The sequence below is a fragment of the Notamacropus eugenii genome, chromosome 5 (assembly GCF_028372415.1).
Source record: "Notamacropus eugenii isolate mMacEug1 chromosome 5, mMacEug1.pri_v2, whole genome shotgun sequence".
NCBI lineage: Eukaryota > Metazoa > Chordata > Mammalia > Diprotodontia > Macropodidae > Notamacropus > Notamacropus eugenii.
Genome location: NC_092876.1, coordinates 31,927,869 through 31,955,847, shown reverse-complemented (window position 1 = coordinate 31,955,847; position 27,979 = coordinate 31,927,869). Strand labels below are relative to the sequence as shown.

At 47.9% G+C, this 27,979-nt stretch overlaps 1 protein-coding gene and 1 long non-coding RNA gene across 2 annotated transcripts; one reads left to right on the top strand and one right to left on the bottom strand.

Moving 5' to 3' along the window:
- Positions 1-1,808: 1,808 nt before the first annotated feature.
- LOC140503913 (uncharacterized) lies at positions 1,809-16,549 on the bottom strand. The gene is made up of 3 exons (XR_011966910.1): positions 15,122-16,549; positions 13,339-13,493; positions 1,809-2,522 (listed from the first exon to the last, which is right to left on the bottom strand). It is a non-coding gene; the product is annotated as an uncharacterized lncRNA (long non-coding RNA).
- A 365-nt stretch (positions 16,550-16,914) lies between these two features.
- CAPN12 (calpain 12) lies at positions 16,915-27,976 on the top strand. The gene is made up of 21 exons (XM_072608308.1): positions 16,915-17,220; positions 17,709-17,778; positions 17,898-18,016; positions 18,289-18,422; positions 18,905-19,073; positions 19,799-19,873; positions 19,961-20,046; positions 20,159-20,233; positions 20,748-20,911; positions 21,000-21,232; positions 21,454-21,465; positions 21,933-22,141; positions 22,744-22,786; positions 22,873-22,932; positions 23,259-23,325; positions 25,785-25,855; positions 25,974-26,039; positions 26,214-26,292; positions 27,328-27,444; positions 27,549-27,607; positions 27,715-27,976. Exons 1-21 carry the CDS (start codon positions 16,993-16,995, stop codon positions 27,739-27,741), a joined length of 2,163 nt encoding a protein of 720 aa, XP_072464409.1. The 5' UTR covers positions 16,915-16,992; the 3' UTR covers positions 27,742-27,976.
- Positions 27,977-27,979: the final 3 nt, after the last annotated feature.

Genomic DNA, 27,979 nt, shown 5'->3' with positions numbered 1-27,979 from the left:
GTCTTGGCACCGAGTAAGTGCTTAATAAATGCCTTTTCTGAGCTAATAGATGTAAAGCACTTTGCCAACCTTAAATGTTACTTATTGCTATCAATCCTACCTTCCTGGGCCCTAGAAGGAAGACACAGGGAGCATAAATAGACCGAGGGCAAGAGTCCAAAGCGGACATTCCCCCAGGACTCTGCCCCTCACCTAGTTGGGCTAAAGAAGCTGTCAGACTTGTTTCTTCCTCTGTTCCCAGCCACCCCTGCCTCATCTCCAATAGTACCAGAAAGGCTGTTCTAAGCCTCATTGGTTTGTTACCTTTGGGTCCTTCCCTAGGAGATGGAGGTCTGTCTGGCAGCTGAGGACCTGAGGTTCAGTGTCTGGGTCTTGATGGCATCCTTTTACATTCAAGAAGTTTCCACACTGTGAGAAGGGTCTGCCCAGTCTCTCAAAGCCCCCTCCAGCCTTGCTTTGGGAACCCTATCCACAGACATGTGTTCTAGAGCCTCCCTCTCTCCATCTTAGACAGCTCCTTCTTTCTGGTCTCTTCCTTCCCCAGGCCACATATATATGCTTGGAGAGAAGACTTTCTTCAAGGCCTAGGCAGGTCACACTGCCCTTCACTCCCCCTGCCCACCCTAATCTTTCCTTTTCAACGTCCCTGGATTGGACCACACCCCTTGGACACACCAAGGAACCCCTCGTCGGGATTGCTCCCTCCTACTGACCCAGACCACAGTCCTGCTAAGGGTCCAGCAGCTCTTGGCCTTTGCAATGATCCCAACCCCTTTGGCAGTCAGTCTGGGGAAGTCTACGGACAAATCCCCTCTCAGAATCATGTGCTTAAATGTGTGAAATCCAATACACAGAATTACAAAGGAAATCAACTATAGAAAAATATAGTTATCTAATATTTAAAAATCTGGAAGTCATATGTGCTGTCATTTATTAAGGAATTAAACAATGACATTTAAAACGTTGGTCCTTCCTTTTGGAGGAGAACCAGTGATATCGTGGGGTTGTGTTGACTCGTGTGAATTAGATTTAAGTGAGGCAGTTATACAAAGTCCTTAGCCTCACTCTCTCTTGTCCAGTAGTAGGACAAAAGTCAGGTGATCAGCAGTGGTCCGGGATGCAGTGGGTGATCATGGCACCTTCCATTTCTGACCAACCTCTACACGCTCCACAGCCCTTTCAAGGCCATGGGAACAAGTTGTTCTCATCCTCCATTCTGCTGAGGGAAGTCTTCATATGCTTGGGGTAGAACCCGCACCCAACTCCCTGACAGGTTTGAGGCTTGTTGACTATCCTCAACCTTGTTTAGCCCGTCTACCCCACGGGATTTACTGGAATGTGGCTGCAGTACATGCTATGGCTCCTTTGGAGTCTCAGGTGAGAGCTGGGTGAAGATACAGTCAAGTCAAAGGGCCTATTGGCTAGAGGAATTTAGAAGTAGTGATGAGGGTAAAGAATATTTTGAACTATGTGAGTGCCCTCCTGTGGGGTGGTCTGTGGGGCACTCCCCAGGTGCCCCTGTCCTGGGCGATCTCTGAGAGGCACTGTGGTTAAAACATTCATAGCATTTCAGTACCCCCCTCCCACCACCCCAGCTTGAGCAGTTTTCAGAGTTTAGCTGAGCTGCTCCTAAGAACCAGACACAGAGTCTATCTGTCCCCAAGCCTGTCTTTCCAGTTTGCTAGGACCACAGGGGCATACCATCATGGATACAACATGGATACAACAGTCTATTCAGTGATAGCAAAAGACTAGAAACAAAGCATTCCTCATCCACTGGGGAATTGGAAACCAATTGTCAACCTGTCAAGTCAGCAAGTATTTAATATTAAATGCTTACTGTATTCAGGCACTGTGCTAAGTGCTTGGGATACAAAGAAAGTTAAAAGATGGTCCTGCCTTCAAGGAGCTCTCTCACTAACAGGAGAGACAGCTTGCAAACATATATGGCCAAATGAGATCTGGACAGGACAAATTGGAGGTAATTCACAGGGGGATTGGGAAAGGTTTCCTGGAGGAGGTGGGATTTCAGCTGGAACCTAAAGGAAGCAAGGAAGCCAGGAGGAGGAGATGAGGAGCTAGAATGTTCTAGGAATGGGGGGTAGGCAGAAAAGATGCCTGGAATCCAGAGACGGAGTGTTCTGTTTGTGGAACAACCAGGAGACCAGAGTCACTGGATCAAAAGGTGTAAGAAGAATGGAAAGGCAGGAGGGGGCCAGGTTAGGAAGGGCTTTGAACAACAAACAGAGGACTTGATGTTTGATCCTGGGAGTAAATGGTGGTTCTTTAGTCATTTCAGTCATTTCTGACTCTTCATGACCCCATTTGGAGTTTTCTTGGCAGAGATACTAGAATGATTTGCCATTTCCTTCTCCAGCTCATTTCACAGATGAAAAAACTGAGGCAAACAGGGTAAAGTGACTTGTCCAGGGTCACCCAGCTGGTAAGTGTCTGGAGCTGGATTTGAACTCAGGTCTGACTCCAGGCTCTGGTGCTCCATCCACTGTGCTACCTAGCTGCCCCTAAAAATGAAAAAAAAAATCAATAAAAACTTTAAAGTGAAGGGAAAAAAGGAATGTTGGGTCCCTTCTACAACATGAGAAGTCATCAGAACTCATCTTAGACATGAGCCTAAGAGATCTCAGCTCTTTCCCCATGCTATCCAGTTTCCCTGATGCCAGATTGATCTTCTTAAAGCCCAGCTTTGATCATGTCACTCACTCTTCTCTGCCCAAAGGTCCTTGGTGGCTCCTTCTCCAGTTTCATTTTTGAGTATATTTTGGGGCCGAACCAAGATGGCAGAGTAGCAGCATGCACTTTCTAGAATGCTCCCATCAAGCCCAGCCAAATACCTGTAAAAAATGACTCTAAACAAATTCTGAAGCTGCAGAACCCACAGAATGATGGAGCGAAGCAAATCTCCAGTCCAAGACATCCTGGAAGGTTGCCAGGAAGTGTGTATCACGCATCACTGGGAGCAGAGCACAGTCCAGTGTTGGCTATGAGTGCACAGTGGAGACTTGACTAGGCCTTGGAGAGACTGAATCTCTCACACCTGTGGTTGTTTCCAGACTTTATGACCCCAAAATGCTGAGGATAAATTGGAAGGTAAGTGGGAAAAGCCTGTGGAAACAGTGCAGGAGAGTATAGTCTGGCCCCAGCCCCAAGGTGGCAGAGGGGGGAAAGGGGCAGAGGAACTTGAAGCAGCCACAACAGCAGCAGGGGCAGCTGCAGCCACTGTTTCTGGAGCCCTAGGCCCACAGATTGTGGGGGGATCAAGCGACTGACAGTACACCCCTCACCTGCACTGGAAGCAGAGAACTACCTTGACAAAGAAATGAGCAAAAACTGGAAAAAGAATCAGACTATAGAATCTTACTTTGGTGACAAGGAAGACCAAAGCATGCAAACAGAAGACAACAAAGTCAAAGCTCCTGCATTCAAAGCCTCCAAGAAAAATATGAATTGGTCTCAGGCCATGGAAGAGCTCAAAAAGGATTTTGAAAATCAAATAAAAGAAGTAGAGCAAAGACTGGGGAGAGAAATGAGAGTGACTCAAGAAAATCATGAGAAATGAGTCAACTGCTTGCTAAAGGAGACCTCCAAAATGCTGAAAAAATAACATTTAAAAAAATAGATTAACCCAAATGGCAAAAAAGATCCAAAAGTCAATGAGGAGAAGAATGCCCTAAAAAACAGAATTGGCCAGATGGAAAAGGAGATCCAAAAGCTCACTGAAGAAAATAATTCCTTAAAGATTAGAATGGAGCAGATGGAAGCTAATGACTTTACAAAAAATCAAGAAATTATAAAACAAAACCAAAGGAATGAAAAAATAGCAGACAATGTGAAATATCTCGTTGGAAAAACAACTGGCTTGGAAAATAGATCAGGCAAGACAATTTAAAAATTATGAGACCATGAAATTATGAAAGCCATGATCAAAAAAAGAGCCTAGATATCATCTTTCATGAAATTACCAAGGAAAACTGCCCTGATATTCTAGAACCAGAGAGTAAAATAAATATTGAAAGAATCCACCAATCGCCTCCTCAAAGAGATTTGAAAAGAAAAACTCTTAAGAATATTGTAGCCAAATTCCAGAGCTCCCAGGTCAAGGAGAAAATATTGCAAGCAACCAAAAAGAAACAATTCGAGTATTGTGGAAATACAATCAGGCTAGCACAAGATCTAGCAGCTTCTATATTAAGAGATCAAAGGGCTTGGAATATGATATTCCAGAAGTCAAAGGAGCTAGGATTAAAACCAAGAATCACCTACCCAATAAAACTAAGTATAATACTTCAGGGGAAAAAAATGGTCATTCATTGAAATAGAGGACTTTCAAGCATTCTTGATGAAAAGACCAGAGGTGAAGAGGAAATTTGACTTTCAAACACAAGAATCAAGAGAAGCATGAAAAGGTAAACAGGAAAGAAAAACCATAAGGGACTTATAAAAGTTGAACTGTTTACATTCCTACATGGAAAAATAATATTTGTAACTCTTGAGACTTTTCTCATTATCTAGATAGTTGGAGAGATTATATACATATAGACAGAGGGCACAGGGTGAGTTGAATAGGAAAGGATGATATAGAAAAAAATGAAATTAAGGGATGAGAAAGGAATATATTGGGACGAGAAAGGGAGAAATGGAATGGTGCAAATTATCTCATAAAAGAGGCAAGAAAAAGCTTTTCCAATGGAGGGGAAAAAGGAGGAGGTGAGAGGGGAAAAAGTGAAGCTTACTCTCATCACATTTGACTTAAGGAGGGAATAACATGCACACACAATTTGGTTTGAAAATCTATCTTATACTACAGGAAAGTAGGGGAGAAGGGGATAAGTGGAGTGTGGGGGGAATGATAGAAGGGAGGGCAAATGGGAGGAGGGGGTAATTAGAAATGAACATTAAAGAAAAAGAGTATATTTCATTGATAGATTCTCTCTCTGTGTGTGTCTCTCTCCCGGTCTGTCTGTCTGTCTGCTTCTCTGTCTCTGTCTCTGTCCACCTACCCTCTCTTCTCCTTAAAGAATGAGGATCAAAACCAATAGGCATAATCCAGCAAAACAAAATCTCATATTGGTGATATCTAAAAAAAATTCATGTCTCCTTTTGTATTCTAAGTTCACCACCTCTCTGGCAATAGAGAGATGGGCTGCTTCATTTTCAGTCGTCTGGTTAGAGTTCCAAAGTCTTTTATTGCTGTCGGTCTGTTTGTTTTTTTTAACAATGTTGTTGTATTGTACAAATTATCCTCCTGGCTCTGTAATTTAACTCTGTATCAGTTTATACAAGTCTTCCCAGGTTTCTCTGAAACTTTCCATTTCTTCATTTTTGATAGCACAATACTATTCCATTACATTCATAATTTATCTAGTACATACCATAATTTATTTAGCCATTCCCCAGTAGGTGGGCACCCCATTTGTTTCTAGTTTTTAGCTACTATGAAAAGAGTTGATAGAAATTTTTTTGTACATATGTTTTCTTTTCACCCTTCTTTGATCTCTTTGGAGGTGTAGGCCTAGGAGTAGGTCAAAGGGTAGGTACAGTTTAGTGGCTTTTGGGGAGTAGTTTCAAAATGTTTTCCTGAATGGTTGAACCTATTCAGTTCTACCAACAATGTATCAGTGTGCCAATTTTCCCCACCCCTACTTTAGCCCTCCAACATTTGTGATCTTTTCATTTGCCAGTCTGATAAGTGTCAACCTCAGAGTCGCTTTTATCTGCATTTCTCTCATTATTAGTGTAGAGAGTAAACTGTACCCCACTCTCCCAGAGCCAAGCAGACTGCATTTACCCCTCAGGGTTCTAGGGTATCCTGAGGGATTTGTGGGTACCTCTTTTTCTTCTGCCTTCCTAAGGCACCAGTGACTAGGCTTCCAATTAATTTCAACCACTTAACACTGATTACCTTCTAAAGTGGACTATTTACTTCAGAGTCATGACAAGAACAAAGTATAAAACATTTCTCTGAATACCTTGAAGGTGTACTTTCCCCTCTACCACCCTGAATTCGGGAGTATGAGAACAGCAATATCAAAAATAACAAATCTCAAAGGTGGAAGGCAAAGTGCTTTCTAAATCTTACCTCATTTGATATTCAAAACAACCCTGGAAGGTGGGTTTTTTACAGAAACAGGAAAGTGAGGCAGATAAAAGATTAAGTGCCTTCCTCAGGGTCCCACAGTGGCCATCAGAGGTGTGATGTGAGCTCAGGCTTTCCTGAGTCCATCGATCTGGCTCAGAACCTACATGGCATGGGTCCCTCCAAGCTCAGGTCCAAAGGTGACCTCACTGCCAGCTGAAGCCTTGCTTCGGGTAAGGCTGGGCCGCCCTCCCATGCTGTAATGGCAGCAATCAGTGAAAAGAGCACTAGTTCTAGAATCAGGAAGACCCGAGCTCAAATTTGGCCTCAGACACTTCTTAACTGTGTGACCCTGGGCAAGTCACTTCACCCTGTTGGCCTCAGTTTCCTCATCTGTAAAATGAGCCAAAGAAGGAAATGACAAACCACTCTGGTATCTCTGCCAAGAAAACCCCAAATAGGGTCATGAAGGGTCAAAACAAGTGAACAACAAGGAGATCTAGGAATCATTTCTTACATTTTAAAATCTAATAAAACTTTATTTAGAAATGTAAAAGGCATCCTTAGTTCCAGCCTTACAAAAAGAGACGGTGGGCCGGATTTGGCCCATGGAGCATTCATTGTCAGCAGACTTCTGGTCAAAAGTGAATTTAAGGTGTAATTGCTTTATGGTCCTTGGCAAAAAGGGAGGCCTCCCTCTGGTAATGAGCGTCCTTGGGTTTAGCAAACACTGCACTATTGTGTAGACTCCCTGTGGTTCCTTCCTTATCTACTTTGTTCTGCTGGCTTCCTTCTCTGTTTTGTCCTCGGAACAACTCATTTTGATGACAACTCTTTCATATCAGAGTTTGAGGTCTGGTGAGACCATGGCCCCTTCGGTATTTTCTCATTATTCCCCTGGAGGTTCCAAGCCCTTGGTGTCTCCAAATGCTTGTTACTATTTTGTCACATGCTATAAAGTATCCTCTCAGTAATCTCCCTTTTGCTACTACAATGAAACTACATTTCCAGTCTTATTTCACATCACTCCCCTCTCCCATGACCTTTGTTATGCAGACAAAGGGGATGCCACAGTGGCCAGAGCGCTTGATGTACACAGCCAGGAAGACCTGAGACTTCATGACCTCAGACACCCTGGGCAGGTCAGTGTATCTCTTCTGCCTCAGTCTCCTCATCTGTCTGTTAGAAACACGCCTGACAAAATTGAAATAATAAAAGCACCTGTCTCTCAGGATTGTTCTGAGGATCAAGTGAGATAATATTTTTTTATTAATTTGTTTGTTTTTAATTTTTATAGTATTTTATTTTTTCCAATTATATGTAAAGACATTTGTAACATTAATTTTTAGAAGACTTTGAGTTCCAAATTTTTCTTTCTCCTCTCTCCTTTTCCCAAAACAGTAAGCAATCTGACATAGGTTATATAAGTGTAATCATGTAAAATATGTTTCCATATAGTCACAGTTGTGAAAGAAGAAACAGACCAAAAGGAAAAAAAACAATGAAAAATATAAAGTAAGTGAAAATAGTCTGCTTTGATCTGCATTCAGACTCCAAAGTTCTCTGAGGAGGACAGCATTTTCTATCGTGAGACTTTTGGAGTTGTCTTAGATCATTGCATTGTTGAGAAGAGACAAGGAAATCATAGTTGATCATCAATCGCACAGTGTTGCTGTTACTGTATACAGTGTTTTACAGGTTCTACTCACTTCACTCAGCATCAGTTCATGTCAGTTTTTCCAGGTTTTTCTGAAATTCCCCTGCTCATCATTTCTTGTAGCATAATAGTATTCCGTTACATTCATATACCACAACTTGTCCAGCCATTCCCCAATGGATGGGCATCCCCCCAATTTCTAATATTTTGCCACCACAAAAAGAGCTGGAGATGATATTTATCTGCAAAATCTTAATGGCTATTGAATGCTAGTCTGGAAGGCAGTCCCTCTTTATCTCTGCCCCTTAAACTCCCTGTATTTCTTTCTGAGAACATCTATGATCTCCCCAATAGATTGCAAACTCCTTCAGAACAGGGATCATTGTATACTTTTCTGGGGGGTAAAATGAGAACTGTTGGCTAATTGAGTTTTTCGTTTCCTCTTTTGGTCCTTGGAATCTTCTGTGGTGGAGGAAATGAACCACTGTGCCTTTTGTAGAAGGGAGACCATTACCCACCTTGTGAAGATACCCCAGACATGAAACACACTAAAACTTTGTTTAAGAGTTATTCCAAGGTGGGGGAAGGGGTAGTAACCAGACAGATGGAGTAGAACCTGGGTCTCTTCTTTGGGGTCAGGATGAATTTGGGGCCATGTGAGTCCCAGCCAGGGCCCCTTCTGGGAAAGCATCCCTTGGGCTATGGTATACAAAAGGATTCTTTTCTTCCCAGAATTCTAAAGTCTGTTTGTAGTGAATGTTTGAGCCAGAGGAAACATGCCTAGCTTCTCCTTCCTGCGCCCTCCTCCCCCGTGAAAGGCTCTCTTCTTACTCATTTATCCCCCCAGTATGAATGTCAAAGCCACTGCTCCCAAGGACATGCGCAGACCAAACTCTGTCTCCAAGGGAGACGGAAAGACTTTAGTCAAGGGAATCCCAGCATCACATGGGGATTCTCTTGACCTTACTGTTCTTTTCCCTCACAAAGGTCCTTACAGACAGAACTATATAGTGGGTGCTGGACTGATGCCTGCTGGGAATTCCAGCTTCAAGCCTGGGAGAGGGGCTGGGTGTGTCTCTTCTCCAGAATTTCTGAACAGAGTAAATTCTTTAGGACTTTTTCAGGTAATGGGTAAGGTGTTTAGACTAACTCACCGTACGACTTTAGACAAGTGCCTTCCCCTGTCTGGGGAGAAAACCAGGAGGCCCTCTAGTATCTGACTCACCTGCCTTTCCACATTTACTCCCTGCTATTTTCCTTAATGTACTGTTTCTTCCAGTCAAACTGACTTCCTAATGCTATCCACATCCAGAGAAAGAAGGATGGAGTCTCCATGCAGATGGAAGCAGACTATTTTCTCCTTTTTGTTTGCTTTTTATTTCTCTTAAGGTTTTCTCCTTTTGTTCTGATTCTTCTTTCACAACATGACTAATGTGGAAATAAGTTTAACATGATTGTACATGTATGGCCTATATCAGATTGCATGCTGTCTTGGGGGAGGGGGAGGAGAGGGAGAAAAAAATTTGGAACTCAAAATCTTATAAAAGTGAATGTTGAAAACTACCTTTACATGTAATTGGAAAAAATAAGATACTTTTAAGCAGGAAAAAATAAACAAAAAACATTACAGTTCTTAGAAAACAACAGCAACAAACTTTCTAGCTTTTCTCTGTATAGGACATTCCATCTCCCACCTACATGTATTTGTACAAGCAGTCTCCCATGCTGAGCATGCCCTTCCTTCTGAAGTTTTTAGCATTTTTCTCGATCTCCAGAAAACTGTTTTACTTTCTTTTTACTTACATGGGTACATGAATCACACAGAATAGCAGGATTTTAGGGCTAGAAGGAACCTTAGAGACCACATAGCCCCACCAAGACCTGAAAAGGAATCCCCACCACCATTTGCAAGACAAGTGGTTATCCAGCCTCTGTTTGAAGACCTCCAGGGATGGGGAGCTCACTACTTCCCTGGTTAGCCCACTGCACTTCGGAGTAACTGTCAGTGTTAGTTGGTCCTAAACTGTCTCTTTGTGATTTCCTCTTAATGTTCCAAGTTCTGCCCTTGAGGGCCAGACCAAATAAGGCCCATTTCTCTTCCACATGAGAGTCTTTCAGAAATTTGTGGGAGGCTCTCAAGTCACTCTTGAGTCTTCTTAACATCCCCCGTTCCTTCAGCAGATCCTCCTGTGGCATGGTCTCCAGACCTTTCACTATTCTGGTAGCTATTCATCAGATTATCATTTTCCGTCTTAAACCGTGTTGCCCAGGACTGAGTATAGTATTCCAGGCATTATATGACCAGAGGAGAATACATTGGGGTTACATTGGAGTTCTTATTCCTGGAATGCAGCCCAAAATCTCATTAATTTTTCTGGTTGCCTCCTAAATCATTCTGAGCTTGTAGTACACTTAGAACCTCAGGTCTTTTTCAGACAAACAGCTGTCCAACTATACTTTTCCCTCATCTGGTGTTTGTGAAGTTGAGTTTTTGAATCCAAGTATAAGAGTTTACAATACATCCCTGTCAACTAATTTCATCTTATCAGATCTCATCCAATGCTCTAGCCCATTAAGATCTTTTAGGATCATCTGCTGTGTTAGATATATCTCCCAACTGTGTGTCATCTGCCAATTTGTTAGCATGGCATCCATCTATGTTATTTGGTAATTGATAAAAATGTAAAGCACAGGGCCAAGCACAGATCCTTGGGGAATTCCACTAGAGACTTCCTGCCAAGCCACAATCTAACCATTGAGTACTCTGAGTCTGACCATCCAACCAGTTTGGAATCCATTTAAGTGTAAAAATTCACATCTCTACAAAGTTAGTAGGAGATGTTATCAAAAGTTTTGCTGAAATCTAGATAAACAGTTCCTAAGAGTTATCAGGCAAACTGGTTTGTACTGGTTTACTAACCCCATCAAAAAAGGAAATGAGGTTGTTCTGGTATAATCAGAGCTTGATGAAGCCAGGCAGTCTCTTTGTAATCATCGCTTCCTTTTCTAATATTTGCCAACCTCCTCTTTAATGATCCCTTCAGGAATTTTCCCAGGAAATGAAGTTAAGCTAACTGAGCTTGGTAGATTCTGCTCTCTCTGCTTTCTTGAAAAAATTAAATCCACCAGTCCTCCTTACCTGTTTGTTTTACTCTTTCAAATATCACTGGCAGTGTCTGAGCAATCATACCTGCCAGTTTTTTCAAAAGCTGAGAATGTGACTCCTTTGGGCACTTGGATTCATCAAAGTATAGCACTTACCAAAGCCACTCTCTCCCAACCCCTCATTTGCCCTGAAAGGTTGGGGAAGATACTGTGTTTCCCTTTTGGATTCTAGTGGTAGCCTAGAAAGTTTGGAGGCTAGTTTTCATAATACTGCATGAGCCCCTACTAGTGAACTTAGTCCCGCCATCACTTAGCAGAGTATCTAGCACAAAGTAAACACTTACATAAATGTTTATTGCCTTGACTTGTAAATTGACCAAGGATCTTTGCATCTCAGTCAGATTTCTTGATTGATTGGTTCGGCAAAGATGCTATATCTTATCCACACCTAGTTCATATCTCTTACTGATTGACTCGTTGGAGATGTTCTTATCATATCTGGGCATCTAGGAGTACCAACTTGTGGGCACTTTAACTGGGATGGGTTGATTGACTGATTAATTGAATTGACCCCCACCCTTGCAAAGGGCAACTAGGTACACTATTTATCTTGGGCAACTCCCTATGAATCATTTCTTTTGTCATTTCTGGAACAAAGATCATTCTCTTAGACACAGAAAACGGAAGGAAAATTAAAATTGAGCAGCCCTATCTTCTGTCTCTGTTGTCAGATATCCCAGGGAGGGAATGGTTCTATCCTTTCTTTGCCCACCCCCTGAAACCCACTCAACAACTTTTGGTGTCTTTAGCTTCCATGACCAGTCTCAGCTTAATATTGTAAGACTGTGTGTGCCATGTTCTTATTTGCATCCTGTTACCTGCCATCCTTCTATATGCAGTGAGGGACACGCCAGCAGGAGCCCCACCCTTAGGGCATGTGCAATGACTTCTACTGGTCACCAAACTGTGTGGGGAAGCTTGGTGAACCTGCTCCAGGAAGAGCCTAATAATATGGAATGGAGGGCCCTGCTCACCTTTCCAGAGCATATGTAGATATTCTATGACACCTTCTAGTCTGCTAACCATGTAGACAAGAAATGAACTTTTAATTGGTTGCTGAGCCAGAACTGGATGCTGGTTCAAGTGGCCCAAGGAATCTGTCTCTCTCCATCCGAAGGTTTTCCAATAGTCCTTACCTGAATGAAACCAGTTGTCATTGTTCAGTCATGTTTGACTCTTCATGACCCCATTTGGGGCTTTGCTGGCCAAGATAATGGCATGGTTTGCCACTTCCTTCTCCAACTCATTTATAGATGGGGAAACTGAGGCAAACAGGGTGAAGTGACTTGCCCAGAGTCACAGAGCTAGTAAGTGTCAGAGGCTGGATTTGAACTCAGGAAGATAGTCTTCCTGACTCCAGGCCTGGTCCTCTATCTACTGCACTACCACCAAATACATATCCAGAAAGACCAACACATATATAAGCTCTGGGGATCCCTATTGCAACTCTCACTGGCAAGTCAGGTTCCCTAAGAGCAAGGCAAACTAGCTATGTCTCCCTCTCAAGGGTCTAGGGGTGCGTCTAAGGGGTAGTGAGGTTCATCTGATGCTCTTGGCCCAATCTCTATTCTGGTGTGTTCCCACCAATATTCGCTAGAGATTACTATCCCAGTTTTATTTAACCAATTAACAACAATTAACTATTTCAAAGGAATGTCGTCCAAGAAGATTGTTGCTGTTTTTGTGTTTGTTCTTCATTCTTGAAGAGGACCATGACATCAACTAACTAAATGTAATAACTGAAATCCTAGAAGACACAGAAGTGACAGAAGTATTAACGTTTTTTGCCTCCACCAATATCTGGGGGACACACCCTCCCCTATTATCCCCTTTGTCTCTGAAGAAAATCATCTCCAACCTAAAGCAGTCACTACAAAACAGTCACCGCCACCAAGTTCACTTCTCAGTTCATCATTGCCAGTGAAAGAGGAGTCACGCCCTCTGGGCTGCCTTTAATGTACAGCTGTGCTGGATCTGGAAGCTTGGTTCAGCTGCCAGCACACTGGCATGGACTCCCATCACTGGACTGTAGGGGACTCACTCTTCAGATCTTTCCTTGTTTCTTTCTTCCTTTTTCTTTTTTTTTTGGTAATGGAGGTTAAGTGATTTGCCCAGGGTCACATAGCTAGTAAGTATCTGGGGTTGGATTTGAACTCAGGGCCTCCTGACTCCAGGCCAGTGCTCTTTCCACTGTAGCCCCACCCCTCTTCAGACCTTTCAAATCTCACAAGGTCAGACTGGTCCAGTCCATCTCTAATACCCCTTCTCCCAAGGCAGCCAAGACTAGACAAAATCAAACCATGAGAAATGCCAAGGCAACTGAGAAGGGTTTAGTAGCCTTGAGACTCCAGGTAAGTCACCTTCCCACCTCACCTGGCTTCAGTTTCCCTATCTGTAAAAAGAGATAATCAGAGTTGCTTACCTAAGTGAAGAGGATGGATGTCAATGAAGCTCTCTTAGCACTACAAATCTGGAGCTGCTCCAGTGTAAGCATTCATAACAGGTGGCAGGTAAGGCGCAGAGAGAGAGATGGGAAGGAATGTTGCTCCCCTCCCACAAGAGTTTTGAGGGCCTGCCCTGAAAAAACAAACAAAACAAAAAAGTCAAGTTCGAAAGAGAGACCGTCATAGAGAAAGAAACAACGTGGTTTACTAAGAAACTGACTTTGGTGAGGCACTTCAAAGTTTGCCAAGCGATTTTTACAGCTATTATCTCTCTGGAGTCTCACAACAGGTTTGGGAGGCAGAGAGCACTGTTATTATTTCCATTTTATAGATGAAGGCTTGGTTTCAAGTAAAGTGACTTGCCCAGAAAGTGTCAGAGGCAGGATTCAAACTCAGGGCTTCCTGACCCTAAGGCCTGCTTACTTTCCATCTCAGTCCAAATGGCTCTTGCTTCTCTAACGCAGGGAACAAGCCCAGACCAGACAAGTCAGAAGACCTGGATTTTAGGCCCGGGTATTCCCCTAAGCAGTCATCTGTGCAGCTCTGGGCAAGCCACATTGTCCCAGGGCCTCAGTTTCCTTCCTCTCCCCTCTTCTCACTTGGAGAAAGCTAAGTGGTTCAGTGGCTAGAGTGCCAGGCCTGAAGTCAGGAAGTAAAGAGCTCAAATTCAGCTTCAGATACTGGCTGCTGTTACCCTGGGCAAGTCACTTGATCTCAGTTTGCCTCAGTTTCCTCATCTGTAAAATGAAGATAACAATAGCCCCTCCCTCCCGGAGTGGTTCTGAGGATCAAATAAGATAATACTTGTAAAGTGCTTACCACATAGTAGGTGTTATATAAACATTAGTGAGCATTATGGTTATTTTCTCTTTCTGTCTTTCTAGGTATGTCTGTCTCTCCTTCCCTGTCTCTTCCCTCTTTCTCACCTTTCTCTCTGTCTCACTCTGTCTTTGTCTCTCCCCTTTTGTCTCTTTCCCTGTCTTCCTCAGTTTCTCCCTCTGTAAAAGATGTGACTTAGTAGAATTGTTCTAACTTTCTTTTATTCCAAGTCTCTGCCCTTGCTTCCTTATCTGCTAATGAAGAGGTTGGACAAGGCAGTCTCTTTCTCATTTTACAGATGAGGAAACTGAGGTAAACAGATCAAGTGACTTGCCCAGGGTCACAGCTGCCAGCAGCTGAGGCAGACCCAGAGCGATCAGGCTCTGCAATCCCAGCTCTCACAAGCCAGTGGAGGTGACAGGATCAGAAACCCAGATTCTCAGAGTAAAAGGGACCTCAGGAGTCATCAAGTGGACCTGCCCAAACAAGGATCCCCTCTACATAACAATGGGCACAGAGCCTCAGCTTGGAGACCTCCAAGGATGGGGAGCTCATCACTTCCTGAGGTAGCCCACTCTAATAGGAAGTTAGTCTAAGTCTGACTCTGCAGCTTTTTGTTCGTTCAGTCCCTGGGCCCCAAGATTATACGAGAGCCCCGCCCAGGAAATGCCAAGGGAGGTGTAATGAGACACGCAGAGATATTTGACGGAGACATCTCAGAGACAGAGATATTCCAGGTACAGAGACAGAGAGAACTCAGAGATAGAGACACCTAAGGAGACAGACATAGAAGGGTCATTGACAGTTTTGGGAAAGACACGTGGTGGGCAAACAGTGTCAAAGACACTTCAGAGATAGACGAGGACAGACTTTGCCCCCTCCCAGCTTGCTGATCTGAGGTAGATTCAGAAACTCCACCTGGGACTTGCAATCAGTTCTCACCTTTGATGAGGATGTTCTATGGACACCAGAGCCTGATTTGGGGGACTTGGGGAACAGGGCTGGAGGGATCCCCTTGTCTCAGGATTGAAGAAGGAAAGGACACAGGAAGGGGAGCCTGCTCCAGCTCTGCCCCATCCTGTGTCTCCCCAGCTAGGCCTCCCCTGGCCTTAACCTTGTCCTGTTTACACCCTCCAAATTCTGGCCGGGGGATGGGCTCTCCTCTCCTCACCAGGGCTATGGCTAGCTGTGCCTAGCCCTGCAGAGGCAACATGCTCTATATATGCCTGGAGAAAAGATAAACTTATTCCCAGGGATTCCTCCAGTCCTTTAGAGTAAGAGACATGCTCATCTCCTAGGTTGCTGGTTGACCTAATCACCATTGTGAATATCTAAAAGGCTGGCCTGAGGAAGAGACAGCAGACATGTTCTGGTTGGCCACGGGGGCCAGAAATGTGGAGGTTACAGTCAAGTTCAGCTCAACATAAGGAACAATCAGAATTTTGCAGCTTTGAAGCTTCCTTCAAGATGTAGTAAAGGGCTGGAGGGAGGGAGAGAATTTGGAATTCAGAACTAAAAAAAAAGCTAAATTAAAAAAAAAACAGGTAGTGAGCTCCCCACCATGGGACATAGCCAAGCCAAGGCTAGATGATTTTGTAGTTAGGAGGTCTTAGAGAGGATTGGCTGCTCTAGAAGGGATCTGAATTCTATAGTCTCTTGAGTCTAGCATCCAGGGATTCTTGGAGGGAGAATGTTGGGGGAGGGTAGACTCCCTTTCACCTGAAGCATTTATGGGATTCCACCAGCCTGCAGGGAGGGAAGAGGCTGTGGAGGCCAAGAGAAGAAGCCAAAGGCGCAAAGCGCAAGACTTGTAATCCCTGGGAGCCTTCTCTGTAAAACGAGAATGTTGGGACAAGGTTGTACTGGGGGTCTCTTCCAGTCCACTGAGAAACATGTTTTTAAGGATTTATGATGAGCCAGTTGAGAGTTCAGAGAGCAAACAACCCCAAATACCACCCCCTCACGGGGCATCCATTCTAGTGGGGAGACAACGTAAGACACACAGAGTAGGTAGTAGTGAAGGCACTGGAGCTAAGAACTTGTGGAAGCCAGAGATCCTCAGGAGTGGAGATTAGGAGGGCAAGTCATCCAGGCAAGGGGCACAGCCAGTGCAAACGTTCAGATGTGGGAGATGGGTGAAAAAATAATAGCAACTTGGGCCAGGATGGTGGGATGTGTCTGCTCCTGGGATCTGGGATCCCTTTCACCCTCTTCTTTTGTCCCCTTTTGTTGTTTGCTCTTTTCAGTTGAGTCCATTGGGGGTTTTCTTGGCTAGGATCTGGAGTGGCTTGCCATTTCCTTCTCTAACTCATCTTACAGATGAGGAAACTGAGGCAGACAGGGTGAAGTGACTTGCCCAGGATCACACAGCTAGGAAGTATCAGAGGTCACATTTGAACTCAGGTCTTCCTGACTCCAGGCCCAGTGCTCTGTGCAATATGGCGCCACCTAGGCACCTACCTGAGCTCTATAGTCTTTCCTGGTCTCCCAGCCTCTTCCCATCTGCCAAAATCCAAGCCCATTAAGTTCCACTGGGGGGCCACAACTGAGGGCCCGGAAACCCACAGGGTGTATCCTACTTCCCCCCACCAACCATCAATTAATATTAACGAGGGGTGGAACCCTAACTGGAGCATGTCCAGAAGTAGGGCAACTGACCACAGGTCCATAAGCAGCCACCATTCCTTAGTGATCTTCCCAAGTTCCTCCCCAGGCTCTCAAGTGGTGCTTGGAGATCCCTGGGAGGTAGGCTCCTCCCTTCTCTCAAACTCAAGCTTTAAAGAGCCTCCCCCCAGGACCCCGGAGTATCCCCAATGGCTATTCAGAGGGTGACCATCCAACTGGTGGAGGAGGAAGATGGAGATTTCCAGGGTCCTGTCTGCTTCCGGGGCCAGTGTTACCAGTCCCTCCAGGAGAGTTGCTTGCAGGGAGGGGACCTTTTCCTGGATCCCTGCTTTCCTGCTGGGCCTGCTGCCCTGGGTTATGACCAGCTGGGGCCCAACTCAGAGAAGGCCAAGGACGTGGAGTGGCTGAGACCTTTTGTGAGTCAGGGGAAGCTGAGCTCTGAAGGGTGAAAGGGGATGCCTTGGTCCTGAGGGATGAGGTCCGGGCACTGGCAGACTAGATCTCTGGGGTGATTGGTGACTGGGGGTAAGGAGAACTAAATGCCCCAGCACCTGAGGGGGGGTGAGAACCCAAAGATGAGTCACCTGGGTTCTTTCTGGGGGCAGAAGTTGGGGATCTATAAGCCTAGGGCCTTCAAGGGGCTGGGGAACTGATCACCTTGGCCCTGGCCATGCCATCTCTGCTCCCTCAGGTTTCCTTGGTGCCCCAAATTTCCTGAAGGCAGCGTTAGGAGGCCCTTTCATCCTGGGGAGGGTGGTAGCATCTGTCATTAGTCCCCAGAGGAGGCTTCAGGCCTCAGGCTCCTGGCTAAGGGAGACTTCAGCATCCAGCTGCAGCAGGAAACCTCTGGGCACTGGGATGGCCAGTCTTGGCTCTGGGCTGACAGCTCCTCTCTGGCCTTCAGGAGTTTTGTCCAAATCCCCAGTTCATCTGTGAAGACATGAATCGGACTGATGTGTGTCAGGGCAGCCTGGGTAAGCCTTCCCATTCCTACCCCCCAGTCCCCTCCTCACCCCCCAATTCCTCCTGCCTCCAAGTCCCCCACCAAGGAATTCTCCTAGGCCCCCCCAACTTCTCCCGGTGCCCCTTTCAGGTAACTGCTGGTTCCTGGCTGCGGCTGCCTCCCTCACTCTGTACCCCCGCCTCCTCTATCGGGTGGTGCCCCCCAGGCAGAGCTTCCAGTGGGGCTATGCAGGAATCTTCCACTTCCAGGTAAGGGGGGGGGGAGCAAGGGACAGAGCCCAAGTCAGCCAACGCACAAGGAAATGATTTACCTTATATTTAACTACCTAAAATGTAGGTCTATGTAAATACATGTAAAATGGACTTAGAGGCTCCTCTAGGAGAGCCAGGATGTTGTCAGTCTTGTGGTTCTATGCCCCAGTGAGCTTGGGGTGGGGGCAGGATGGGACCACAGGCTTGGGATGGCTGGGGAAGGGTCTAGGGCAGTGGCTGGCTGCCCCCACCCTGACCTTGTTCTCTAGCTATGGCAGTTTGGTCGCTGGGTGGATGTGGTGGTGGATGATAGGCTGCCTGTGCGGGATGGGAAGCTTCTCTTTGTTCGGTCAGCCCAGAGAGATGAGTTCTGGGCCTCGCTGCTGGAGAAAGCCTATGCCAAGTAAGGAATGTTCCACCCCCCATCCCCCATCCCCAGCACCTTGCTGACCCATAGGGACCTGAGCCTCTGAAACTCCCAGGGAGAATACATGGAGAGAGCTTTATAAACCTGCTCTGTAACTGCCCTGACCCAAGCCTGACTATCTCTGATTCTCAGAGACCCCAAGACACCCTCTGGGGACTCTTGTTGATGCTCAGAAATCTCAGAGAAACTTCAGGATCTATCCCCTAGCCTGAGAGCCCCAGAGTCTCTTCCTGAGACCCATCTGGATAGGATCTCTGACCCTTGTAGGCCTCAGAGAGGCCCCCACACACCAAAGGGCCCCTGGGACCAGGGGGCACCCATCCCTAAGCACCGAAGTTCCCCACTCCCACCCCATCCCCAGATTCACCTAACTCATCCTCTAAAACCCTCTCTCCGTTTGTCCTCCTCCACCCCCCCACTCCGGGGGAGGGGAGGGGGCTGCCTTGGTTTTCCCACAGGCTCCATGGCTCCTACGAGGTGATGCGAGGCGGTCACATGAATGAAGCCTTTGTGGACTTCACAGGCGGCGTGGGGGAGGTCCTGTACCTGCAGCCGGACACCCCGGTTCTCTTCTCTGCTCTCAGGCACGCCCTGGCCAAGGAATCCCTTGTGGGGGCCACTGCCCTGGTGAGCCTCTTTACCCCTGGAAAGGGCAGTTCTGAGTCCATGCACATACACATGCGCTCATACATGTGTGTACATACACTTGCACACATACACACATGCCTCCTTTTGGTCATGTGCATCTCCTTTGCCATGCTATCCCCTACATGTACTTCCCTCTCTCCCATGTTTGTCCCCCACATCTAACATTCTTTTCCCATGTGCCTGTTCTCATGTTTCATGTTTCCATGTGTCTACTTGACTGTACTTCTTCCCATGGGCCTCCTTCCTGTGTGTGTGTGTGTGCATGTGTGTATGTGTGTGTGTGTGTGTGTGTGTGTGTCCCAAATATCTTTTCCATTTATACCCCTGAGCATCCCACATGCCCCCTGCAGATTATTCCTTGTGGTCAATCCCATCGGTGGCCCAAGTATGTCCCTAAATATCTCCTTTTCCCTTGTTTAGGGAGAAGGGGAGAGGGCCCTGGACCACTGCACCACACTGTCTCTTCTCTATTAACAATCCCACAGCCTTCTTCATGTTGCCATGCCCACATCCGCATATGCCTGTCTCTCCACCATGGGTGACCCTGCTTGGGTGGCCCATGGATAAAAGGGATCAGTCCCCTTTTCCTCCCATGTGTGTGTCCACCTTCTCCACTTCCTTCCCTGAACATGGCTTGGATACATTCATGTTTCCTGTTCTGTATCAATGCTTCTGTGTGTCTTCCCATGTCTCCATATTGCCAGAGTGACCGGGGTGAATACAAGACGGAGGATGGACTAGTGAAAGGTCATGCATACTCCGTCACAGGGACCCACAAAGTCAGTATTGGCACGGAGGGTTTGGGATGAGGCCACTTTGGCCTGGTATCACTCCAAAGTCACCTTTCCTTTTCTTTGTTTCCTCAGATGTCCCTGGGATTCACCAAAATCAAGCTCTTACGACTTCGCAACCCCTGGGGTCGCGTGGAATGGAGTGGGGCATGGAGTGACAGGTGAGGGACATAGAAGAGACCCCACAGGCCCATGAAACTGAGAGCCAGACCCAGGGCTGAGAAGCTAATCCCCCTACCCCCACTTTTCACCATCTCTCTGTCTCCCACTTAGCTGCCCCCGGTGGGCTGCTGTCCCTGAAGAATGGCGTGATGCTCTGCTGGTGAAGAAGGAAGATGGAGAATTCTGGTGAGAGATGAGACAACTCCCCCAACCCCACCTCAGAGACCTCTACACTCATGCCAAGGCTCCCTGATACCAACCCCCAGACAGGAAAGTCCTGACTCTGAGGGTGATGAAGAAGGCAAAGGAGGAGGCGCAGGCATAGGCAGAGATGGATACACTGGGGCTCTGAGGGGTCAGAGACTGGATTAGGAGGCTGGTGATGGGCCAGTGTGGGACAGAAGACTGCAGGGAGATGAGGGGGATGGAGGGAGATGGTGAGGATGGAAAAGGAGAGAGAGAGAGGGGGGACTGAAGGAATAGTCTGTGAAAGTGAGATAAACATAGAAGGGATGGTGGGGGCAGTAGTAGGAGACATGAGTGGGAGGACAAACATCGAGGCGGGACAGAGACCCTGGTGGGGATAGGAGGACCCACCAGACAGGGGAGGAGGGCAGGGTGGCCCAGGGGAAGATGGCCCAGGGGAATATCTTGGTAGATAGACCAGGGGCTAAGAGGTCACGGGGTCTCTCCTTCCCAGGATGGAACTGGATGACTTCCTGAAGCATTTTGACACAGTCCAGATCTGTTCCTTGAGTCCTGAGGTGCTGGGTCCTCAGCCCAAGGGGGGCGGCTGGCATGTCCACACTTTCCAGGGCCGCTGGGTGCGAGGCTTCAATGCTGGTGGGGGCCAGCCAGGCAGTGGTGAGGCCCTGAGTGTAGGGGGGATGGCCCATGAGACAGGGGAGGGAAAGAGCAAGAAACCCACCTCTTCCCTTTACCCCCCAAACAGAGACCTTTTGGACAAACCCCCAGTTCCAGCTGACGCTTCAGGAGCCGGATGAGGAAGAGGCAGAAGACGACGAGGGGGGTCCGTGGGGGGGCTGGGGGGCTGGAGGGGCCCGGCCTGGAAGGGGTGGCAGGCACCCCAAGTGCACTGTGCTCCTCTCACTGATCCAGAGGAATCGGAGGCGGCTTCGAGCCCGGGGCATCACCTACCTCACTGTTGGCTTTCACGTTTTCAGGGTGCGGGCAAGGAGGCGGGGGGAGGACAGAGGAGACTGGGAAGGAGTCACAGGGTCTGGGAGGATTGAAGTGGGAGGGAGAACTGGGGAGACATACAGAAAGAAGAGAGGAGGGCGACAGACATAGAGCGGGAGACACCGTGGAGTCTGGGGAGAGAGAGAGGAGGAAATGATCAGGGTCTGAGGTCAGCCCTGACCCCATACCTGTTTTCTATCCTACAGATTCCTGAAGAGGTAACGAACACTGAAAATAAGCCTCCTGTCAGCATCCCCTCACTCCCCAGATCCTCTCTGTGGAGGGCTGGGGCAGGAAATCTCGGGGTGGGTTTGTTGGGGGTAGCTTTGGAGAAGCCTCATTCTCCCTCCCCTCCCTCCCCTCCCCTCCCCTCCCCTCACTGAAAATAAGCCTCCTGTCAGCATCCCCTCACTCCCCAGATCCTCTCTGTGGAGGGCTGGGGCAGGAAATCTCGGGGTGGGTTTGTTGGGGGTAGCTTTGGAGAAGCCTCATTCTCCCTCCCCTCCCCTTCCCCTCCCCTCCCCTCCCCTCCCCTCCCCTCCCCTCCCCTCCCCTCCCCTCCCCTCCCCTCCCCTCCCCTCCCCCTCCCCTCCCCCTCCCCTCCCCCTCCCTCCCCTCCCCTCCCCTCCCCTCCCCTCCCCTTCCCTCCCCTTCCCTTCCCTTCCCTTCCCTTCCCCTCCCCCAGCTCCTGTGCCTGCAGGACTCCCCCCGGCGCCGGGAGCTCCTGGCTGGCCTTCTCCGGGCTGACCGGTCCCCATTCAGCATCCGCCGAGACGTCAGCCGCCGCTGCCGCCTGGCACCGGGTCATTATTTGGTGGTCCCAAGCACCGCGCATGCTGGAGAGGAGTCTGATTTCACCCTCCGCATTTTCACAGAACGCCAGCATGCAGCCGTGTGAGACTTCCCATCATTCCCAGCCCTGGTCAGGAGTCCCACGCTGACACCCACATCCAGGCACCCCTACCGGCTGAACCAGAGTTCAAATTCGATATGACCTTGGACAAGGGCCATGACTTCTCTGGGCCTCTATTTCCTCCTCTGTAAAATGAGTGGAGTTGGCCAGAAGTTCTCTGAGGTCCCATAAAACAATTTCATTTCAGCTCAAATATTCAGGTCCTCCCATGGGTCAGCATGATGGTAAAGAGCAGAAGCACTGGACCCCAGCCCTGGAACTGGAGGTCTTCAGAGGACATCTGGTGCCACTGCTTCCCACCCCACCCCCATTTCATAGATGGGGAAACTGGAAAGTGGTAAAGGGAAATAAATGACTTGCTCCCTACCCCCAAAACTAGTAATCCAGCTTGCTTCCTCAGGCCCAGTCTCTCTACTATCACAGAGATGTCACAGAACTAGAAGGAACCCAAACTGACCCAGACCAGAGGCCCCAACTGTGACCCTTTCCCAAACTGAGCATCCCTCCGACTCTCCCCCTGCTGGGAGAAGTTGGGGTTCCTAGGGAGGTTTTGCTGAATCCTCTCCCCTTTTTTCTCTCACAGGGAAATAGACAATGCGGTCAGTGCTGACCTTCAGGTGCTCATGGTAAGACAAAGTCCGGGGTGAAAGAATGTTCAGGATGGTGTGAGGATGGGTGGCTTTGGTTAGTGACAGAGCATTCTCTCCTCCAGACCCTTTCTGCACCCCTGGAGTTTGAAATGGAACAGCTGTTTCAAGAACTGGCTGGAGAGGTGAGGGGGACAGAAGGGAGAAGGGTAAGATCTGAATTCTGGGAAAGCATTTCTAGATTGGAATGGAGTCAGAGGGAGAGACGGAGGGGAGAGGAAATGCAGGTAACTTTGAGTGGGGAGTGGGGAGCAGGTGAGGAAGACTGGCTCACGATGAAGTGGGACAGATGGCTGGAGGAGAGGCAGGGAAGGCTACCAGGGGTGGGGAACCTACATCCTCAAGGTTCTCAAGGTTCTCAAATGCAACCCTTTGACTGAATCCAAACAAAGCTTGATCTCAAGGCCACAGGTTTCCCACTTCCATTTTTCTTGCCTTCTTCTTTGCCCAGGAAGATGAGATAAGTGCCGAACAGCTGCAGACCTTACTCAGTATAGCTCTAGAACCTGGAGATCGGGGTGAGTCCTGGTTAAGGCCATGGGAGAGCCAGGGGTGGCTGGTGACCTAGAAAGAACACTAAATCGGAGTCAGAAGACCTGGGTGCAAACCCCTAATTGCTACATACTACCTGAGTGACCTTGGGCAAGTCATAGCTGTAGAGATGCAAAATACGGGTTGGCTACCCTGCTATAAAGGGTTTGAGGAAAGAACGGGATTACAAGTGATACAAAGAAGACACGAAGAGGGATGCAGAAGTGACCCTTATCCTGACTCAGGAGGTTGGAGGGGAGTAGGCTTGAGCCAGAAGGGAAGGAAGATGGGGCAGTTGAGGTCAGGAAGAGGCTTCTTGCTTTCCCAGTGCTAAACACAGTTGCCACCATGAGCAAGGCCAAACAGCAAGAGACCGAGGAAGACAAGCCGTGGGGATTGGTGACTTCCTGCTAAGGATACTAAGGCAGTAGGAAAGCCTGCTGGTCTTCCTCAGGCAGGTGTCCAGGGCACAGAGCTTCTGGAGGCTTTGCCAAACTCGAGAAGCACCATTCCCTCCTGATGGTGCTTGTGAGGGGACAAAGGACAAAGGAGCTCGGAAATCTGGAGGGGATTACAAAGTCCTGGCCAAGAGACTGAAGACCTCAGGGTTGTTTAAAACAGTTAAAACTGTTTGTTTTTAAAGTTGCTGTGGACTGAAGGTGAGAGTGTCAGAAATGTCTGATCAAGAACAGGAGTCCCCTTAAGAATAGGATTTGATTTCTAGACTATTACTTAAAATATAAAGATGATGGACACTTGACCAGGGATGGAGCGCACCCAATGATAAACTAGATTTGCCTGGAGCACAAGGCTCTCAAACTGAAAATGGACCGGAAGAAAGAAGACTGCTCACCTACGGCTGACAAGTCAGATACCACAGGGATTAACAAGTACTGGGTGGGAGTTGGGGTGGGGAAAGGGAAGGAAATACAACATGTGCCAGGTACTAAGCACTTTGCTGCCAATATTATCTCGTTTGACAATGGCACCTCAAGGAAGGCCTATTTTAGATATGGGGCCACCTAGGTGCTCCATAACTCATAAGGGTCCATGCCCAGTCTAATTAAAACTATGGTGCCAGTTCTATATACATACACACAGGAAAATATGGGTCATAGCCAGGGTGGAGAGATATAGGCTACATGACATGGTTGATGCCAACTTAGGAGGCCCTAGTGGTGTAAACTACCCTTGGCCTAGGCTGGTCAGTATTTGCTGATGAACACATCAGCTCTGCCTTTGTTCTTGTCCCCTTTGAGACAAGTCTTGGAGAGATGCAGCGGTGCGCCTGAAGACATCACGGTGGGAAAGAATGGTGGGTTGCCTTGAACAAGATGAAATTTAGGAATATGTCCTCACATGTCAAAGTACAGGCCTGGGTAGCCCAGACTTGTCAATATCTTTGTAAAAGAAGTGGTTTTACTGGGCTGGAAACCCAATCACACGGGTGAGGCACGACAATCCTCCTGGTGAATATGGCTCAAGCCTAGTATTTAGAACGGGGGAGGTGACAACCACCACTCTCCACTGTGCTCTCACCAGACCATTTCGCTAGGTGGCACAATTTACAATGCCAGGCCCAGAATCAATCAAGACTAGATGGGTCCTACTTGTATGACCTTGGGCAAATAACTTCACTTACGGGCATGTTTCCTCATCTGGAAAATGGGGATAACACCACCTCCCATTTAACAAGGTATCTTAGCCTGATGCCTGGCAGAGTGGACACTCTGTATGTGCTTGCTTCCTTCTCTTCCCCTGTTAGCTTCAGTTGTTGAGTTTCCACATTTTAGGAAGGTCACTGACTTGTTGGAGCACATCTAAAGAAGGGCAGAGGATGGGGAGGGCACATTAGAGTACTGCAGAGGGAACTGGGGCTTCTTGCCCAGAGATGGGTCTCTAGGAAGGCACGAGAGCAGCATTATGAGGAAGGGGCTCTGCTCATTCTGCTCGACAAGAGATGGGACAGTTTCCTAAGAAGCAGACTGCCCAAGTGCAGTGTGCTGCCTGAGGAAGGGGTAGCATCTCCTCTACCGGGAGAATGCATGTTGTTCTGAAGCAAGGGGCATTGCCGGGGAAATTCCTGCATTCAGGGACAGGGTATGCCAGAAGAAGCCTGTGGACCCTCCCAGCTCAGATTTGGTGAAGTCATCCTTTCCCAAGCCCCAGATCAGATGGCCTCCCAAGTTCCTTTCAGCTTTAAATCCTGAGTCCCCCAAACCAAATTTGGGGGGCACCAGAGGCAGAATGTTGGCCTGGGGGCAGGTAGTGCACTCCACAGCCTTGAGTGAGGTCCCCGACCATTCAGAGTCCTCTCTTCAGTCTAGCCAGTCATTCACAAGGCTCAAATAATATTGGAGTTTTCTGGGGCTTCTTGTCCTTCTAAGACTTCCTTCAAACCAGAAAACATAACCTGAAAATTAAGGTCTCGTGGGTCCTCTTTCAGCCAGGTCCTGGACTCATCCACCTGGAGAGATTGGGCTCCGAACCTGCGAACATTTGATACACTGTTTTGGAGTATCCTTACAAAACTTTTTTTGGGGGGAGGGGTTGCTGCCAAGTGCAGAAGGCTTTTTTGGGGAAGGGAGGATAACTGTTTTCCCCCCAATTCACAATTCCCTTAACCATCTAGCAGCAAGGAGCGTACTGTCTGACACTGTCAGAGTTTCAGCAGCTGTGGTATCGACTCCAAGGGTGGCAGGTAAGACCAGTACTGAGGGAGCTGGGGTGTCAGTCTTTTTGTGAGCAGCATTAAGGGAGAGATCAGCAGGTGGAAAAGGGTCCATCTCTACCCCTGGCAGTGGGGGAGAGGGTGCTTTGGATTCTGGGGCAGAACAGTTGTAAAGCATGATGGATAACTTCTTCTCCCACCAAGGCCACATTCAACAAGTTTGATGCTGACAAATCTGGGACCATGAATTCTCATGAGCTGAGGTTGGCACTCAATTCAGCAGGTACGTATGGGCTGATCTGGGGAGGCAGATGGCATCCCCTTTGCTCAGAGGCATCCTGGAGACAGAACCCAAGGAATCACTGGGTGAACCCCATCTGGGGTTCCCTCCTCCTGAGCCCTTTCAGAGAGGTCAAGTGGTATAGTGAAATGAATGAGCATGGGCATGGGATGGGGAGTGGGTGACATCACAAGTGTTAATAGAAAAAGAACAACTCTGACCTAGTCCACGAGGATTCCCAAGGACACCCCAGAGAAATGAGCCTCCTGTGTTCATCTGGCAAGCTTGTGGTATGTAGGACAAAGTGTAGGGATACGGAAAACCTGAGTGATAGTGACCGTAGGGGACATGGTGTGCACAGGGCGTCTCAGCCCTGATTCAGGCCCCAGCTAACTCACCATTGTCATCAACTACCACCTGACACTTGGACTCACAGAACTGGGACAAGACCATGGGCCCCCAGATCCCCTGTTGGTTCTTCTTTAGATCTGATACTGAGAATAAAAAAGTCTAGTGTTTGGGGGTCACAAAGAGCCTTCCTCACACAGAGGTTCAGTGGCCAAGGCAGGATTCACACCCAGAGGTCCCGATTTCATAGCTGTTTCTTTCTCCATCACCCCCAGCTAAGAAGCTAATATTCAGACTTTCAAACCTCTTTTTCTGGTTTCCATCCATGCCCATTTTAAGATAGCATTGTCACTCATCCCCAGAGGTGTGCAGCTAGGCAGGCCGGCCTGCCAACGCTGCTGACGAAGTTGACTCTAAACCACACTTAAAGGATTGGGGCTTTTATTGCCTGATGATTCCTGAGAGGCCCTGGGATTAGGCCACAGGTCAGGGGTCTCTAACCTTCTTCTGCTGTACCTAGGAGCCCCGAGTACAGCCAGGGCAGAACCCTCATGTACAGACTGAGCAGGCTCTTGCCATCTCACATTCAGTCTGTCTCCCCTCGGCTCCTTAAGCCACTCCTGGGGCCTCAGTTCCTTTAGCTTATTGGGTAATAATTTGTAAAAAGGCTCCATCCTTCCGATCCCACAGGCTTCCAGCTCAACAACCAGCTGACCCAGCTGCTCACAAGCCGATACCGCGACAGTCGCCTGCGAGTTGACCTGGACCGCTTTGTGTCCTGTGTGACCCAGCTCACCTGCCTCTTCCGTAAGTGACCCCCTCATCCCCCAATGTGGGACAGCCCATAGCAGCAAGTGGCTGCACACACATACCCACACATACACACACCCTCTCATCTCCTTCCGTGACAGGTCACTGCAGCCAGCATCTCAGTGAGGGGGAAGAGCTCCTCTACATGACTAAGAGACAGGTGAGAAAAGGACATGGGGTGAGGAGGCCTGGGGTGGGGGGCAGGGCATCTACATCCCTGAAAGGCATCAGGGCATTGGGCCTCAATCCTCCCCATTTCTCTTACAGTGGACAGAGCTGGCCACTTTTTCCTAGACCCCAAAGCACAGTGAGAAGGGACATGGCCTACTTCAAGAGAAGGTCCCAGATCCAGACTTCCTCTCCCCCCAGGCAGGGCAGGAGTGCAGCTGGAGCCAATGAAAGCATCCAGGCTTAGGGTTAGCGCAGAGCCCTTGGGGAGCCGGCTCGAATTAAGTTTCCTTCCCATGCAAACCTTTAAGCATCTAACCTGGAGCCTAAAACGTTAAATAAACAGAAAAGAGAAACCGAAGTG